Genomic DNA, 19531 nt, shown 5'->3' with positions numbered 1-19531 from the left:
AGAAACAGATGACTGCAGCAGATTTGAGGGAAAGTCACAGACTTTTAAAACAGGCACATTTCAAGGTACAAGTCTCAGGCATGCTCAGCATAGCTGAAGATCTAGTAAACAACATTCACTAGCTGCGCCTGTCAAGCAATTTGTCACTCTGAAGAAGAATTTCAGACATTAGTCTCTGGCAAATTGCGTTCTGCATTTTTTTTTTCCAGATGCGTGGTTTTATTAACCAGGTTCTGTTATTTATCCTACACATGCATTTTTATGCATACTGACACTGATTCCCTTACCCATTTAAGAACCTGTGTAAGTAGTCATCAGACTGGGTGGTAGATGGAGTAAGCAATATTAAGAGAAAACTGTTGCTCCAGAACTAATGTGTTTTGAATGAAGGTGTTTTCTTCTGGACGAATTCTCGACCAGTTACACAGGTAGTCTGTTTGTACATACCAGTATTCCATTTCAAATATGGGCTTTAGCTTTTCCTGGTGCATGGTCTGTTGCCAGCAACAGACACAGAAACCCAACAGTAACAGAGAGCTTAAAATGGTAAAAAGAAGACACACTTGAAAAGAAATAGCTTTATATAGTATTCACTTAAAAAATAAAATAGGTGGAACTTTAAAAGAGGAACATCCCATTCCAAATGAAATTTTAAAATACACTTCCATGCTAAAAGCACAAATCTGGATGTCCGCCTCACAGAAGCTGCCAAGTAACAGAGAAAGAAACCTAATCTTTCACATTACTCCTATCTGTGTCTTTGCTCTCCTGGATTACATGACTATTGGCATTTTTACCAGATTGATCTAAATCCTCGATTTTATTTTCTACTTCCATAGCACTGTTTTCCACAGGACTGTGGGAAGATTCTTCACCTATTTCTGCTTCCATTTTTGTGACTAAATCATGTTCTTTGTCTTCCACATCCATTCCTTCCTCTGTTTGTGCCAGCCTATGTTGAACTTCTTCCTCCGTTTTACTTTCCGATTCGTCATCTTTCCTCTTTGCTTTAAACACTTCAACTCCCATCATCCTCAGGTAATGAAGTCTCTCATTCCTGGGCACAAAGGCACGGAGTGATGTCTTCCCTTGCCAACCACACAGCAGTATAGGGCACTGAAGATCATCAGGTTTTCTACAAACAAGCAGTTACATTCAGTCGACTGTGAGAAAGTTAATCTTCAAAACTTAACTTTATAGCCATACCCTGTGTGCACGTACATAAGTAAGTGCGTAATCTTTAACTCTAAATGCATTATATAACTATTTACAGAAGACAAGTAAATTTGTCTTAACTTATAATACCTAAACTTAGTATCTAAACAAATGCATGGCTGTTCCCAAGCAAGCAAGCAAAATAAATAATCTCAATGTTATTAAATTTCTGCAACAGGCAAAACAATCTTCTGGCTCTGGTTTCAAACTAATATAAGCAACTAATATAAGCAACAGCAAGATGAAAGCTTACATTTTAGAAGTTCTCAAGAGCTTCTAATACTACTTTTACAAGAAAAAAGAACAAAAAAGTTTAGCTTTTTCTATTCCAAATACTGGACTTCACAGGGTAACAAATCACATGCGGTGATACTGTGAACCTCTCGCAGAACTACTAGCTCTCCTTTATAAAGCTAAACCCTACAGCTGTTTTAAGAATACATAGGCAAGATAGCTTCTTTCCCTGTTATATTCTTTGTATCCTGTCTGATGCTACTGCTGGCCTCACAGCCCCTCTATGCCTCCACTTCTGTTTTGGCCGAGTGAAGAATTCTTGTCTAAGTTATAAAACTGCATAAATGGAAAGCAACACATCTACTTACGCAGGGTCTGGGTCATACTTCAGAACTATACTTCCCATTGCTACAAGGAAAGGGAAGAGGGTGGGGGAACAAAACCAAAACAGATGAGTTACTTGGTACAATGTTAAAATTACTGCAATTTGAAAATGTTCAAGAAAACAAGTTTTCAGACAGTCACAAAACATGAGCTGTTATCTATGTCAGTACAGTGAGCTAAAGACCGTATCAGTTTTATTCTTTTTATTTTGTCTTTTTCTCCAGACCAAAGTGTTTCTATAATTACAAAAGCAACTGTTAACCCTACTGCCACACAAACAAAGAAATTTCACTAAACAACCACGTAGTGGATTACTTTACTCAGTGAACCTAGGAAGCAACTTTCACTTAAGTAAAATGAACATTAAGAGTATGCCAGCCCAAACTTTAGAACAATTGCTCCTCCCATTTCATCTCATCAAACACTGAAGTACAAGGACCAACGATGACTTGGAAATAAAACACCATAAACAAAAGACAGAAAACCAGCCTTCATTTCTTCAAGCATCCAGCACAAAGGAAATAAAAACTCACTATAACTAGACATTGATCCCCATATTTAAGAAAATAAAAACCTGAATAACTAAATTTGATAATCATGATAAACAATTGCAGATGACAAACAGTTTCAGCTGGAGCACTAACACATAAATATCAGTAGCATATATAAAATCTTTGGTCATCAGGTATTTTAAATGCTGCCTCATGCCACTGTGCCACAGAAGTCACAAGTTTGGCAACTCTTCTGTTCTCTGGAGTTCATAAATCTTAAAGGCTGAGATCAGAAAGGACTACAATTTGTAGCAGCACACTGGGTTTCCATAATGCTTACTTACTTAATTACCAAGTATATTTAAGATAAATCTGGTCAAAATTTTTAGCAGTTTATGTGGCAGGATTCTCATAGTTTTTTAAGCATATATATAATATATATATAATTTTATACTATATATAAAAATACATATGTGTGTATATATATTTTACATACATATAAATATATACAATATGTATATGCAATCCTTTTGTCATAGCACAGATTAGAAGGCTTACCCATGTCTTTGACTTTCTTCTGTGTTTCACTGCTAAATTTACTTAAGAATGGATTTTCCTGGGTTAGCAGAATTTTAACATCTTCTATGCAGACATTTACAATCCTCGCATGAATAAATGGGTACAGAGTATAAATTCCCTGTTTAATAAATAAATATAATTATTTCAAAATGCAATCTCTACTTTCTGAAGAAAATTGTTATACTAAGTATTTTCTTTAGCTAATGTCAGAAAACAATTTTCACATTTTAAACCATACTGAAAATGCTAATTGTCATTAATCTGACAAAGTTAATGCCAGCTGTGCTATAGACTTTAGGAGAAATGAAAGTATCTCCATTGAAGATACATTCTGAAATTACCTCTTGTGCTAATCTGAACGCACATCCAAACTGTTCCCCATCACTGTTGCGAGACCAGACTTTTATCCCTGTGTTAATAACCTGCAAATGGCAAAGCCAAAGATTATCATTAAGGAGTATAAATTCTAAATTACCACTCTGAACTTTACTTTTTCTCAACTGTTTCACTAAAAGGAGGAATAAAGAATAATTCTGCTGTAATGTTCAATTCGCACTGGACACTAAATTAAATTCATGTGAAAATTAATTCAAGAGAAAAAGAAATTCCTGCTATCAAATCACCATTCTTTCTCAACATAAACGTTTTTTACTCCTCTTCATGTTTAAACCTGAACACTGTGAAGAAGTGGCAGTCTTAAAATGAGGGCAATGAAATATTAAGATCTAATTTTAATTTTACTTTGAGAAAGAATTTTCTGGGCGATTCTGGGAAGGTCAATCAAGGACAGGATTTTTAAAAAGCACAAGTGCTTCATATTAGGACACGACATCCTTTGCAGTACCCCAGAGTCTCACTACCTAACATAACTGACAAAATGTTAAGGAACTGGTGCATTATGTTGCCACTTCCTGTACATCAGATAGAAGTGTAATTATTTATCCATCTCAAAGATCTGCTGCAAAGATGTAATGAGTATCTTTGGACATCTTCAAGATTTGATTGGACGAGGCCCTGAACTCTCTTATCTAGCTTTGAAGTTAGCTCTGCTTGGGGCAGGAAAGAAGCTGGACTAGATAACCCCATTCTAACTTAAATTATTCAACAAGTTATAAGACAAATCTTTAGCATTTGCAAAGCATTTTCTATGGGGAGTCATATATAAAATAAATGTATAATTTCCCCTTCTAATTCGGAAAAAATACTTATCGCATTACCATTCAGCTTAACAACTTCCCAAAATGTTCAGTAGTTGAAATTATTTAAACAATATCCCCATGTAACACAGCCAGCTAATAATTCAGCTGAAGTTAACCATTATTTCTGGTAGGTTTTCAAAGCTCTTAATACTTTTATAATGAAGGGCCTCATAAATAAAACAGCCTTAATGTAAACTTGTGAAAGTAACTGAAGACCATGCAAAAACGCTGGTACACACACAGTAGTTATAGATTCCCTTCCTCTATTCTCAAGTTCCCTTGCATCTGCCAAAAAACATACCGATTTTAACCTTGGAGACTGTTATTTACTTCTCAGAGACAACTCTTCATCTCTTGAAGAAAACATTAATACAAAAAAACCACCCACCCCAAACAAGGCCTATCAGAAGGCTAATCTTCTGTATAAACAAAAAGCTCAGCAATAAAGTTCAAGGTTACATTCACTGATGTTTATAATCTCTGTTGTGAAAACCTGAGGAGATGAACCGTACCTTCATCTTCTCACTGTTGTTCAGAAGCACATTCCTTAGCTCCTTAGAAACCATGTACAGCTGTCTCTTCTTTCCTTCTTGAGTTCGGGTTAGTAAATTCATCTTGGGAAATGATGGGTCCAATGCATAAAACTTCCTGTGGCCATAATACTTGTTCTGATTAACTAAGCAATGAAATTACATACTCAAAATGCATGGGTCTGCCCATTTCCTCAAGCTCTCTCTGCAAACACTTAACACTGGCTCCAGAACTAGACTTTCTAAGATGCATGACATCAGAAAAGACAAGCTGTCACAGACATGAAGATACACTTGAAAATTTCCAGTGCAAACTAGAGTTGGCTATTTTTATATAAGAGTTTTAAGTGTTGAAGAGAGGGGCACCTGGTACAAAGTCAGGGAAAAGTTTTATGTACGCCTAGCTGGACCCATCTTTTGTGACGAAGGGAATTACTGATATTCTTAAACTACTAGAAATCTTACAGCCAAAACAGAAACATTTTTTTCTTACTGGATAGGAAGGAACAATGGATCATCTTCAGGGAGAAACACAAAAGGGTCTTCTTTAAAACCAAACAACTTCATTTTTTTAGATGGTGGTGGTCTGAAAAGAAAATGCCACTGCAGTTTCAATTTTAATAAAAGTACCCGGTTTAAACTCAGTATATTCAGTTCATTTAGTCAACATCTGTCATATGGTAATGATAATATACCAAACAGAATACTGACATTTTCCTGCGCTTTATTAAGAAAACACTACCCACAATTTAACTTTCTCATTTTAAGAAGTGAAAGCAATGCTTGAGAATAGAAACCGTAGAAATAGTAAATAGAAATTTCTGAGGGAGTAATTGTGAAGACAGCAAAGATCTTCCAAAGGTTAACTTCTGAAAGTTTTTTTTCCTTAACAGAGAAAAAAGACTAACAGACTTTACAAATGCTAGCAAGAAAAGTAGTTATTTTCCTAACTTGCTGAAATACAAAACAGAAAATGTGGAAATAGAGGACAACTGATCAAATTAATTTATTCTTCTTGATCGACTTCTAAATGAGTCCAGTAACAAAAGAACTATAGAATGCTCAGCAATTATGAATCTGTCACAGGACAAATACTCAGACATGGCCTCTTACCCACATACTCCTTCCTTTTTGCTTTGTTCAGTGTCTGAATTCTGCAATTCTTGCTTTTTCTTAGACTCTTCATTTTCATCAAGTGTTGGTTCTTCAGTAATACGTTCAGAACCATTATCTGAATTGGCTGCTGTCACTTCAGCATCTCCTGTTCTTTCTGGTAATTTCTGATGAACCTATTTCAAATTACAGTATTTTCAACAAAGCAAAAATAGCGTCTAAGCTGTAATAAGAGGTACCTGTATTCTCTCTTTGCACGTACTTAATGCTTATCAATTTGTATGTAAGGGCTTAAGCAGATCCATTTAGGGAGTTAATCTGATTACTAAATGAAGATACCATTACAAGTTGCATTTACCTCTAGTACTGATCCAGACAACTTCTTATTAACTGTTCAGGAAAGCTATTTTTGTACCATTTACAAAATCGTGCTCAAGCACTCAAAGAGAAGACTATTTTAAGTCAGGATCTCCTGCTTTCCTCCTAGCACTCAAAATGACTCACCCATCTTGCTGCTGCACACTTTCTGTAAGAGTGCTACAACATTAAACTTAGAACAGCATAAACTGTTTGGATGATGCTCGCTTCTGAATAAATGCTTCTTCCTTACTGCCACATACACTTGACTCATACGGTGTTCTAATGATGCAAATCAAATAAACAGAAACAGCTAAAAAGGGTACCCACAAGAAGTTTTTCTCAAAGATATCAGCAACGTAAGAGATCAAATAAATCATGTCAACTTAAAATCCTGTTGACAGGATTTTAAAGATAATTGACAACAAACGGATTAAAGTCAGGTGGCTGAAGCTGCTGCTGCTCCTAACAGGTTTATATCCATTCCCTGGCTGCTGAGCTGCTAGACTAATGTTGGTGAATCACTCCTGAGCAACCAGCCCAGAGTAAGATAAACTGAAATCAGAATTTGCTTACAACACAGCAGAAAAAAGCCTTCAGCAGAAGGACCACACACAGCTGAAAGAAGTGACAGCTCTAGCGGCCCAATCTGATCTGCTTCTGTAATTCTTTCAAAACCTTAGCTTTAGGTTCAAGTTTTACCTTGCTATTTTACTATGATTTCAAAATCCCTCCCCCCCTTTTTTTTTAGATTCTTCTTTTTTTTTAGTTCTTAAGGGATTTAGGAATTTATTTTTAATTGACAATCTGAGCTATGACTGAAAGGCAGATACAAAACAGTTGTAGTATATTTTCTATCATATAAGCTTTCCAAAAATAATCCAGAAACGTTATTAAAAGTTAACATTTTAGCTCCTTTAAAAGAACTTACCTTAGGCTGGCGTTTATTCCATGGCATTGGTGATTTTTTAATTAACACAGCCACAAAGAAACCTCCTGTGTTCTGATGATGTGGCAATATCCTAAGACTAGAGAAAAAAAAATGTTGCAATGTATTCATCAGCAGCATTCAGGGTTTCACAGTACTAGAAGCATCACATTTATATTTACTTTCAGGGTAAACTAAGTATTCCCAGTAGGATTGTGCAGATTTAATTTATCAAGCTAGAAACATGATCTAAAGTAGAGCGTCCTGGCAAAACAACTTACACAAGTGCAATGCATTCACTTCACTATTCACTATTCTGAGTTTTAATGTCTCATTTCTGTAATTTACTTTTAGAACAGTTACAGAAAGTAATTAATAACAAGTAAGTCACACTTTTAAAATGTTTACGTTTTTACACTTTTCCAGCAATTTAGGCTATGCATCTCTACTGGATGCAAAGAATTTGGCCTGTTTTTGTGAGTACTTATTCCTTGTAAGCAACTTCCAATAATTTCTCTCAGTTCACTGGAATTCAAATATTGTGTACGGTCATTACTGAGACAAGGGGGGCACAAAATTACAAAATGGAATATATAAACCTTTAGAATCAGTTTTAAGTAATGTTAAGTTTGATGGCTTTGTAACAGTAGCAATAGAAAATTACTGAGGTGCATGATACATAGAAAAAATAGAGTGCAGAGAACACACTGAGAATTCTTGTACAAGATAAATCGCTACAGTTGACATAGTTTTAAGAAAAACAGTCTAGAAGAACAGGACACAGGGATAAGGAGTATCTGGGAATGGCAGGTGTCCAGGATGGGCTACAGTTAAACTAACTGATAAGTAGGAGGATAGGAGGATTATGTCTCTGGTGCTAACGAACCAATTAAACTGGTATGAGCATCTACTGCGTGTGCTCCAAAGGCTGCCAGAAGTGATGAAGACTGTTGGAAGAAGTAAACGACCCTCAGAGACCACCACCACAATTCTGTCCGCATGCGGGGAACTTTCTGGAGAATGATGTAATGTATGTATGCCCAGGGACTATATAAGGACGGCTTGTGTAGCAACACAGGGACACACATTAGGAGGAGCCATCCCCCGTGTCTCCTGGCGCCACAATAAAGAATACCAGCTTGTCAGCTTGAAAACTTTGTTGGTAAGTTTGTTCCTGGAGTTTTCTCTGAATCATTCCACATAAAACAATTAAAATATCCTAAGACCTATACAAGCACATTCCTAATTTGACCTAATGATAATTTGCCCACCACCACACAAAATAAACATCAAAACCTAATAAAATCTACTCTGGGAAAACTTACCAACGCTCTAGATTCATTGCCTTCAGCTTCTCTTCATCTTTTACAGGAAACATAGTGGGACGTATTTGTGTTTGTCTATTTGAAGGCACATCTTTCCACTCTTCAAGCCACTGTCCATCTTTCAGCATTACCTTCAAAGGAGTAAATATAAATACTGTGAAGAATACACATCACCATTTTACAAGTTTTAATTAAAACACTTTCAAACCAAGATTCAGATGCTAAAAAAGGAAGTTATTTCTGGTATAGTAAATTAAGTTCTTTAAAGTATATTGTTTCTTTGTGCACTGTATGTGTGCATGAGATTCTTGCCAGCTGCACCTCTTAGCTTCTTGTATGCTTCAAAAAGTGTGTAATCAAGTACAGACTTGTGCAGAATAAAATCCAGTAATCTCTGGTAACTTGCTACAACATACAGACTGCCAAAATCCAAAGGAAGAGCAGTAGTAGAATATGTAAGAAGATTAGTTAAGACATCACTACTTTTTTGCCATACAACTGGCTGTGAAACATTCTGCTATAGGCAGCTTCTGTGCAATATACAAAGACGATACTGCAGCTTAATAAGGGTTTAGAAACAAGGAATCCCAATTTCATTACCTAAGGAAGATCCAAGAATGCAACACAAAAGCTTGGTAAGCATGGAACCGCTGCCACAGTACATATAGGTCATGATAAAGATGTTTTCAAGGGAAGTTACTGAAGAACCATGAATTTTGTAGTGCTTGTATTTTCAATCAGGATTCAGAACATACCTATAACTGCACTCTAAGATTAATTATATAATATAATATTATAGGGAATAAGATATACTCTTAGGGATCTTTATATATATATATAGTAGCTCTATGCAGTAAAAATATAGTAAAATTAAAATCATAAGCCAGTTATGCATTTTACATTTATCCTTCAGTTACAAGCATGAAATTCAATTTTTCAGAACTTTCAGAAGAAAGAAACCAGCTAGTTTCTAGGCTGAATTTCCAACTGCAGAACATGACCAAATCTTTATTCCATACATCTTGTGGACAGGCATAAACCTGCAAACTACCATTGAAAGAGACTGGTGAAATGGTGAGAGAAGACAGAGCCACCAATGGGGTCACAAAGGCACATGCTCATAATTAGAAGTTCATCAGAGCTTCTTTTCCTACTACCAGGAAAACCTTCTACTCTTCTGGATTATACTCTTATCACGAAGCTGAAGCAGCTCTGGGGGGTTTTGCTCCTCCCTGCCAGTGTGCTTCCAGAACTGAAACCATGGAAGTTGTGGAACAGAATATATAATTCCACTAACATTCTAGGATTACTCACAGCCCTGCAGATTTTATTGCTGACTTCCAGAAAGGGTTTAACAGCTTTTACTTCCAAATGATTCAAATGGACCAGCTAAAGAACTGTAAAATCTAACACAGGTTGGAGGGGTAACTTAAAAGTGGATGAAATTATGTTGCCACCTACAGGCCACACGCACACATTAGAAAAGGGAATTCTATAAAATACAGGAGACAGCAAAGAAAGCTAGAGGAAAAAGATGACAGCAAATGAGGAGATAAGAACTTACAAAGAGAAAGCTTTTTAGCCATCTCCCCTATAATGCTATATTGTCTAAAACTCTAAACAGCAAATTACTACCATTACTTCAGCTCAATCTTATGTTTTGAAATGTTAAACTTCAATATCTCCCTAATTTAACTCTACCACAGACCAAGAACTTCACAGAAGTATGAGGTTCAGTACCTTCCATTTTGTAACTCCTGGCATCCTCTTCAAACCTGGTAACTCAGAAGAGACATCAGCAAGTTCTAAGGCACCTGAAATCAAGAATATACACGTTCTTTAGAACAGATTTGAGAGTTGTGTTCCTAACTAACTTTTATAAAGACAGTTTTCTGTCAAGTTTAAAGACCATTTTAAGACCATTGCTTTTTAAAACTTTCAAGGAAAAAAATATCACAAAAGCACTGCCATGTAAATTAACAAGATAGATGGCAAGAACTGTTTGTAATAACTCCGTATGTTTGCAAACTATAAATTAACCAAAACATACTGGTATTTTTTGCAGCAGCTGCATACAGCACTACTGTACAACCCGTATCATAAACATCAGTGCTCCAGGCAATGCAGTCATAGAAGTTTTTATCCTCATTTACTCAGTATTTCTCAGAAAGGTACTCTTTGGGATGACTAAGCCTTTTAAAATGCTTGACAGAGTCTCATTTTATGGACTTAAAATCTTAATTTATTCCAGTGTGAGAGGAAAAAGAATTTATTATTTTTTAAATGGAAAGGAAAATTTCAAACTGTAACAGTAAGGTACATGGACCTGCTTAAACAGTTCCAGAGGAGCACCATGAAGATGATCAGAGGGCTGGTGCACCTCTCCCATGAAGACAGCCTGAGAGAGCTGGGGTTGCACAGCCTGGAGAAGCCCCAAGGGAGACCTTATAGCAGCTATCCAGTACCTAAAAGGGGGCTATAAGGAAGCCAGATAGGGACTTTCTACGAGGGTGTGTAGGGACAGGACAAGTGACAATGGCTTTAAGCTGAAAGAAGGTAGATTTAGATTAGATATAAGGAAGAAATTCTTTACTGTGAGGGTGGTGAGGCACTGGCACAGGTTGCCCAGAGAAGCTGTGCCTGCCTCATCCCTGTCAGTGTCCAAGGCCAGGTTGGATGGGGCTTTGAGCAACCTGGTCTAGTGGAAGGTGTCCATGCCCATGGCAGGGGGGCTGGAACTGGATGATCCTTAAAGTCCCTTCCAAACCAAACAATCCTATGATTCCACAACAAAAGGCAATGTGCCTAGAATATATAATGCTACAAATAACATATAAATACGTCATGCTACCAATACATATAAAATAAATACATCTACAAATGACACAACAGAGTATAACTTCCTCTACTGGATAAGAACTTAAAGCTGCCCCAACTCCAGAAAGAATGGTAGAAAAATTTACTGTTTAAATAGGTGATCTCTCTAAAGAAGAATAACCTGAAAATTTCTTTTTTGTGATTCTGAATTCTAAGAGCTAGGTAGGCTTTTCCTCATGTTGTACACAATTTAACAACCTGTTCTAAATGACTAACCATTTACTCTTACAGTGACACTTTAAGCAGGTCTTAAATAAATGACTGGTACATGAATTTATGGATGAATTCCAAAAAAGACATTTCAGATCTGATTAAACCTGATGTTTGCATTTGTCCTTTAAATATTCCTGCCTACCTACAGCATGACTTCAACTGATACCTCAAGACTACATCAGACTGAGCAGGCACTAAACAGTTTGTCAGAAATACTACAATTCTCAGGAGAGAAACACGGTACGAAAGTGCCTTTTTCTTATTCCAGCCCTAAGGGGAAAGCAATCTCTGATCTGCTCTACAAGTAGCCATGTAACACAGTGCTAGGATTAAGTTAACACCCAAGAACCAACAAACCTTCTAGACTGACCTGAGCAAATACTTGAGGTTCAATGCCCCCTGCAGACTACTGTGCTACTTCATCCTTCTTTCACTACATCTACATTCAAGCCCCAAGGATAACATTCACTCACTGGGACACATCATAGCCTCCAAGTAAGCTTCAGAATACCTCCACTGGGCAGAGACAAGATCCAAATGCCATAATAGCCGGTCAAGAACCTTATTTTCAAGTACTGAATTTGCCCAAGATGCTGCAATTGTTGGCCTCATTAACATCCATACTGCTCTATGCTCCTACCCAAATTAGTCCTTATTGCTTTCCAATAACCTTTTAACTTAACTCTGGTGTACTCCAGCCTTCAATAAGCCAAGCATACTGTAATTTACTTGAAACACGTCTATGTTGTAGAACATGTTGTTCTCCCACTCACCTACCAAAAAAATTACCTCTAAATAAAAATGTCCTTTGACTGGAAATTATGAATAGTCAATTCCTAATTATCTCCAGGCATTTTAGCTAAACTGCTGTTTCTGAGACAATGAAATTTCACATGTAATTGGTGGCCAGAATAGTGACTGGCACAAAGAAAACACTACACAAAACAGACCAAATTCCACTGATCTGTAGAAGTCTTTTGTGTATTACTAACACAACTTGCTCAGGTTTTATATTTGCACCTGATTTAAGATGACTGCTCATATCGACACTGGCAAAATCCTACAGGTACCAAAAAATTGCTGCAGTTTTGCATACTGGGAGCACATTACCTACACTAAGCTTATTACTAGTAGTTTCATACACATACTGTGTTTTGGGCTCAGGAAAAGATTTCCCCACCTTAGGAATTCTCACCTTGGCTCTTTTCCAGCAGAGATGCGATCACAGCTTCATTTTCAATGGGGTTCAACGAACACGTGGAATACACCATTCTCCCGCCTTCTGCCAGCTGTTCAACACCACGGGTTGCAATCCTTAACTGCAATCTAACAGAACACTCTTGATCTAGCCAGGTATCATTCAGGAACCAGAAATATTTGTCATCAAGTTTCTTACATGTGAAGCTATACCGCAGGCACATAATGCTCCATGGGCTAAATCAGCACTTACCAATCTCCACAAGTGTCACCAGTACACAAAATAAAGTCAGCTTTAAAGTAAGTCAGCTTAGTGCAGCCTATACTGCAGACACACTCACAATTACATCTATTAAAACCGCAATTAGGTCAAACATTAACACTACCGCATGATAACTTTTAACATAACATTCTGTATGTTGTTCTTTCTAGTGTCCCATTAAGTTTATTATAAAGTATTCCATACTAGAAAAATAACCCCTCAAAACCTGGCTCTCCTTCTCAGAAATCTACAGTTAAAATGAGAAGCAATCTATTACAAATATTATGGACAACACAGCTTAGCTAGTACTGGCTTTCTGAGAAAAGTATCACTGAGCCAGACAATGAGCTTATAACCTACTTGCATACTGACAACTAAAACAGAACCTGCAATTATGAGTTATCTAGCAGTAACACCACAGGTCAGCTGAGTCACAGTAACTGACAGCATTCCCAACTTGTTACAAAGGCACAGTAAAAAGTTCTAAGCTTTTCCATCTGTGTTTAAATTACTGCTTTTTTACCACGTGCCTGCACTAGGCTAAGTACTCATTCACCATCATTTAACATAAACCAGCCTCAGGTAACTGAAACCGTGTATGTATCATCTCTAATATTCTTAAGACTTTAAAACATTTCTATTAAATCTTGCAAGTTGCTGTATTTTCCAACAGTATTTTACCTGCCTAAACACTAAGAATCCCAACCAAATTATTTGTTCCCCCTTTCATTAGCTACCTTGTCTAAATTAGTTCAATGAATGTTGGTATGTCAGATATGCTTAAGAATACAAGCAATTTAGATTCACATCTCATATCTGAAACACTACACTTACTCTGAATGGTACACCAGCTCTTGATCTGAGAGAAAAGTGACTCTTCTCAGTTTCTGCTTTGTTATATATTAACATATGAATGCATGCAGATGTTAACGGGAAAAGGAGCAGAGAGAAATGAAAGTGCAGATGTGTAATAAGCATTTTTACCCATGGAGCTGTAAACTGTTTTGTGTTGTCCACTTCTTCCATACATCAATGTTTTTCCTCATAGTTCCATCTCCACTGTAACAGAGGTCAAACAGATTTGTATTGTTTGTGGGTGAAACTTATTTCATATCAAAGTCATTTATAGCAGCAAAGTACTAACAATCCCTCTCCCACACTAACTAGTCCTCCTCTGCCATACTGTTTGCTTCAATACTATCTTTGTATTTCAGAATCCTGAGCCCAAGTTCAAAATTGGTGCAAACTTAAGTACCACTTAGAATGAAAAATGTTCACCTTGATTTGGTATCTTCTTACCTAAGACAGTTTAAGGCATTCACCTGCTTTGGAAGTTACTATAAATCATAATTCACAACTCAAAAAGCATAACTCAGTAAGACAAAAATTGTAGCACTGCACTTAGTGCATTAAAATCTGCACACTGAAGACTGCATGCAAGATACCTGCAGGGGACGTCACATAAAATCCTGTCATAGAAGAGGACCTCTTTTCTTCCATCAACATCTATTTGTAGATTAGGAATGCTGGAGGCATCATGATTTACCACCATGATGCACGGACTGTTTAACCGCTTAGCCTGATGAACCAGCAAATAGCAGCGCTTGTTGTCGACATCATTAGCAATTACAAAACCCTCTGGAAACAAAAATATTGGGACGATGCTTTACTATTCAACAGCTAAGTAATTTTACATAGTTTACTGCTTTATCTTCAAAGTTGGATAAGCCTTTCACTAAACACTTTTATTCAAAAGACTACTTATGAATAGAGGACCCCTTACTGAACATAAAATAACGTTAAGTATGCTGAGGTTTAACTCATGTGTCAAATACAGTCTCAATAGTTCTAGATTCCATGCAGCCACAGTAAGTAACTTCTCAAAGTAAAACCTCTGTAACAGAAAGAAACTCCACTGCCACAGAAGACAATCTCTGTAAGTCAGATTTCCAGAAGAATTCAGAAAGAATCTGCTCCCCACAACTTCACAATTTCCATGGGCAGTATTTTCTGTGAGCGTCTGACTGAAAGTAAAGATTCTGAAGCTTAAAAAGAAATAAACAAGATAAATATAATGACCATTCTAAAGCTAAAGCTCCTCAATCCAGCATTTGCAGGATACGACTAAAACACAAGGGCTTATGGGCCACCACCTACTAGGTAAACCTTATATATATAAAAAATTAAGTGCTAAGCAGATCTACTGTAGTCTGAACTGTGAAGATATCTACCTACATCTGTATGTAATCTCTCTCTCTCTCTCTTCTAGCCAAGGAAGCCCACAAAGTGTCAAGGCAAAGGTGGGGGTAGTTCCCATCTTGTATCATTCCAACACACTGGGGATTCAAAATGTAGTTAAGTGCAGTTACTTATCTGTGATAATTATAACAATCTTTTACAAGAAAAAGCAAAAATTCAAAGTCACAAAAGTTTTTGGTAGTTTTTCCATACTTACTGGGAAAAGGATCATTCATGTCTGCATGTAGCATTTCAATCAGTTGGGCAGTCTTAGATCCAGGTGCAGCACACATATCTAGAATCTACAAACAGTAGAAAATTAAACAAGTCCTACCTTTACATGGTTTTTAAGTCTGAGAAATTTACTATGTGTTCTTGTTGAAATTAAGTATTTTTGCATTTGCAGAATTGTAATTGTTCTGAAGACCAATTTACGAAAACATAAAGTTCTGGTTTTTGTATGCTTTATCTCTGAGGGTCTAATATGTAAAAAGGACTTTAGTTTCTAGGGAACAAATACACTAGCTGAAAAAGAAAGATTGGAAAGAGAAATATGAATATAGATGGGGGAATACAGTCCTTTTATCAGCTCACAAACAATTTCAGCTGAACTGGAACTTTACATACACACATACATTAAAAGCAAAGTTACACTAAAGAGCAAGTAGTATTTTTCTTTAACTATCAGTAAACTAATCGACCCAGTTAATTATCCAGATTTCATAAAACTTAAGTGCTATCTCTCCCCACACATTTGCATTTTAATGCCAAAAAAATCAGGGAAGTACAAACTGTTTGTTTCTAATACCCTAGAAAAAGCACTTGGAAATTATCTGAACTGTCCTCAGCAGCAGAACAGAACAGCACAGATACCAGCACCTGATTTCTAGCATTATTTCTCACTCCTGGCTCACCACAAACTTGACTTGCGATTGAGTCATTCATACAGTCACTTTCACAGCAAACCATTTGACACCTAACACTGCTTTCTTAAGTAAGGAAGCTTAGAGTCTTTCTTCTTGCCCAGTTACATAAACATATGACTATCTTCTGGACCTTTAGCTCCAGAAATGTTAGCTGAAATTGCACAACAGGATAAAAGACAGGGATGGATCTGCTCTAGTCCCCACACAAGCTCCTGCCATGAACAAGACTAACCTGGATGACAGACCCCAGAGAGATGCAAAGAGCATTTATGCAAAGCTTCAGGCAGCGTGTGATAAGCACTGATTAATGCATCATGAAGAACACTCAGCAAGACACTGTCATACCAGCCATTCAAAGTAACAGTTGTAACACTGCCAGTTTCCGCTTTTGCAGACAATGCACAAAATAATCAAGAACACCTTCTCCTGGAAGGCACATGAAAAACAACAAGGTGCTTGGTGACAGCCAGCATGGCTTCACTAAGGGGAAATCCTGCCTGACCAATTTGGTGGCCTTCTATGGTGGGGCTACAGAACTGATGGACAGGGGTAGAGCAGTTGATGTCATCTACCTGGACTTGTGCAAAGCGTTCAACACTGTCCCACACGACATCCTTGTCTCTAAATTGGAGAGACATCAATTTGATGGATGGACCACTCGGTGGATAAAGAACTGGCTGGATGGCTGCATGCAGAGTTGTGGTCAAAGGCTCAGTGTCCAGCTGGAGACCAGTGACGAGTGGTGTCCCTCAGGGATCAGTGTTGGGACCGGTCTTGGTCAACATCTTTGTCGCTGACATGGACAGTGGGATTGAGTGCGCCCTCAGCAAGTTTGCCGATGACACCAAGCTGTGTGGTTTGGCTGATAAGCCGGAGGGAAGGAATGCCATCCAGAGGGACCTCGACACGCTTGTGAGGTGGGCTGATGCCAACCTTATGAAGTTCAACCACGACAAGTGCAAGGTCCTACACCCAGGTTGGAGCACTCCCAGGCACAGCTACAGGTTGGGCAGAGAAGAGATTCAGAGCGGCCCTGTGGAGAAGGACTTGGGGGTGCTGGTCGATAAGAAAATGAACATGAGCCAGCATCGTGTGATTGCAGCCCAGAAAGCCAACTCTGTCCTGGGCTGCATCAAAAGGACCGTGACCAGCGAGTCGAAGGAGGTGATCCTGCCCCTCTACTCTGCTCTTGTGAGACCTCACCTGGAGTATTGTGTGCAGTTCTGGTGTCCTCAACATAAAAAGGACATGGAACTGTTGGAACAAGTCCAGAGGAGGGCCACGAGGATGATCAGGGGACTGGAGCACCTCCCGTATGAAGACAGGCTGAGAAAGTTGGGGCTGTTCAGCCTGGAGAAGAGAAGGCTGCCTGGAGACCTCATAGCAGCCTTCCAGTGGCTGGAGGGGGCCTACAAGGATGCTGGGGAGGGACTCTTCACTAGCGACTGTAGTGATAGGACAAAGGGTAACAGGTTCAATCTTAAACAGGGGAAGTTTAGATTGGATATAAGGAAGAAATTCTTTCCTGTTAGGGTGGTGAGGCACTGGAATGGGTTGCCCAGGGAACTTGTGAATTCTCCATCCCTGGCGGTGTTCAAGGCCAGGTTGGATGAAGCCTTGTGTGAGACGGTTTAGTGTGAGGTGTCCCTGCCCATGGCAGGGGGGTTGGAACTAGATGATCATGAGGTCCTTTCCAACCCTAACTATTCTATGATTCTATGAAGAATAAGCAAGCCTAAACATGCTTCAAATTTGTCCAGCAAGCTGGCGGTGAGGGAAAACCAAATTGTGAAAAACAGATTAAAAATTAACACAACCACAGAGAGGTTTGATGGACATCAAGCTGATTCTTGCATAACAGAATTTTGTACCAGCCTTGATATCACTCTTGTAATTTGTAGTGCAATCAAACTATCTACTAGGGAAAAAATCCAGTACACAGCATATTCTAGAGTTACCTTATGATGAGGGCTAACATTAAGCAGCAGAGGTGGGATCATACTAACAGCCTCCTGTCGACTGATATTTCCCTTGAAAGGAAAAAAAGAACAAAAATAAAGATCAGCACCCCCTCCTTTTTATTACACAAGAGAGCACATTTCTTTTGCAATACTTTTTTTTTAATCTCTATAAAATAAAATAAAGCAATCTAAACCACACTATTATAAATTCAGGATTGAATTTTGGTAGCATGTAAAACAACAACAAAAAAATCAACATTTTTCATCCAACTGAGGTCTCTGATAATTGCATATTTACTCTAATTTTGTTAAATCTATAGATATAATTTCTGCTCAGAAGAGATGAGAAACTGGCTTCAAACAAATGAGAAACATCCGTTACTAAACCTGTTGTTACATATACACATATGCTTTTCACAGAATTTAAACACCTGTTTTCTAAGAACAACTCATTATTTTACAGGGACTCATTTTCACATTCTCAAGCAAAAACCAAATGCAATTAGCATAAGAGAAATATTTGTAACTGCAGTTATGTGCCAGTTGTAAGATGAATCACTGTCAACACCAACATTAAATCGGGAATCTTCTGAGCTACTCAGCTGCTGAGAGAAAAGGTGCAGTCTCAATGTCTCATAACACAGTTAAATTAAACACAGCTCAGGATTTGCAGGAGAAAAGAAACAAATCCAGGTATATCTAGAACTTACACATTCTGTCTCGCTAACCAGAAACTGGTGAAACTTCTCTAGCTGTGGTGACTTGCGCAAGATTTTTCTGCTGAGGTTGGTGTGCCAGGCTAGCTCTTCTGGGTACCTGGGGCAAAGAGGCAGAAGAAGGGCAAAGGCAAATGAAACCAATTCGCCAGGCGGTGTGTCGGGATCGCACAGGATGCCTGTTTGGCTTGCACCCCGCTCACCAGCTCAGCGACTGCGGTATTTCGACTTTCTGGCCATCCACTTCCAGGTCCTCCAGCTCCTTGAAGTATTTTTCCTTTAAGCAGTGGAGAATCTCTCTGGCGTGGCTGCACAGAAGGGAGACACGCAGGGTGAGGCAGGACGGGGACTCGCCTTCCCCAGGCAGCAGGTAAAACCGGCGGCTACTCCCGAGCCCGAGGCCCCCCGCCTGGCCCCTACCTGCGGTAGCCGGTGATGCGCAGCGTGGCGGGCAGCGGCTCCCTCAGCGCCGCCATGAAGTCTCCCCACTCTCCGTGGGGCACGATGCCCAGCTCCCGGTAGTACCGCTCGAACAGCTCATTCTCCTTCACGATCTCGGGGTAACCGCCGGCCCAACCCTGAAACACGCCGGCACCGTCAGCCCGGCAGCGCCGCCGCTCCGCTCCCCGCCCGGCCCGGCCCGCCCCTCCCCTCACCGCCTGCTCCCCGCCGCCGTCACCGCCCCGCTCCTGCCGCTGCCGTTGCCGCCTGCGGTCACGCGCGCGGCGGCCCATGGCGGCCAGGCGCCGCGCGAGCCCCGCCCCGCGCCCCGCCGTCGGTGCGGCC

The 19531-nt window shown here is 38.9% G+C and overlaps 1 protein-coding gene across 1 annotated transcript; it reads right to left on the bottom strand.

Moving 5' to 3' along the window:
- Positions 1-563: 563 nt before the first annotated feature.
- On the bottom strand, positions 564-19508 carry NSUN2 (NOP2/Sun RNA methyltransferase 2). Its single transcript, XM_065667666.1, has 19 exons — positions 19402-19508; positions 19166-19323; positions 18949-19053; positions 18740-18845; positions 18027-18098; positions 15360-15444; positions 14350-14542; positions 13889-13963; positions 12641-12771; positions 10096-10169; positions 8356-8486; positions 7034-7130; positions 5746-5921; positions 5126-5218; positions 4615-4750; positions 3245-3325; positions 2883-3021; positions 1818-1857; positions 564-1135 (listed from the first exon to the last, which is right to left on the bottom strand). Exons 1-19 carry the CDS (start codon positions 19477-19479, stop codon positions 730-732), a joined length of 2376 nt encoding a protein of 791 aa, XP_065523738.1. The 5' UTR covers positions 19480-19508; the 3' UTR covers positions 564-729.
- Positions 19509-19531: the final 23 nt, after the last annotated feature.

This window comes from Lathamus discolor, chromosome 2 (genome assembly GCF_037157495.1).
Source record: "Lathamus discolor isolate bLatDis1 chromosome 2, bLatDis1.hap1, whole genome shotgun sequence".
In the NCBI taxonomy this organism is placed as follows: Eukaryota; Metazoa; Chordata; class Aves; order Psittaciformes; family Psittacidae; genus Lathamus; species Lathamus discolor.
This window is presented reverse-complemented; position numbering and strand designations above follow the sequence as displayed.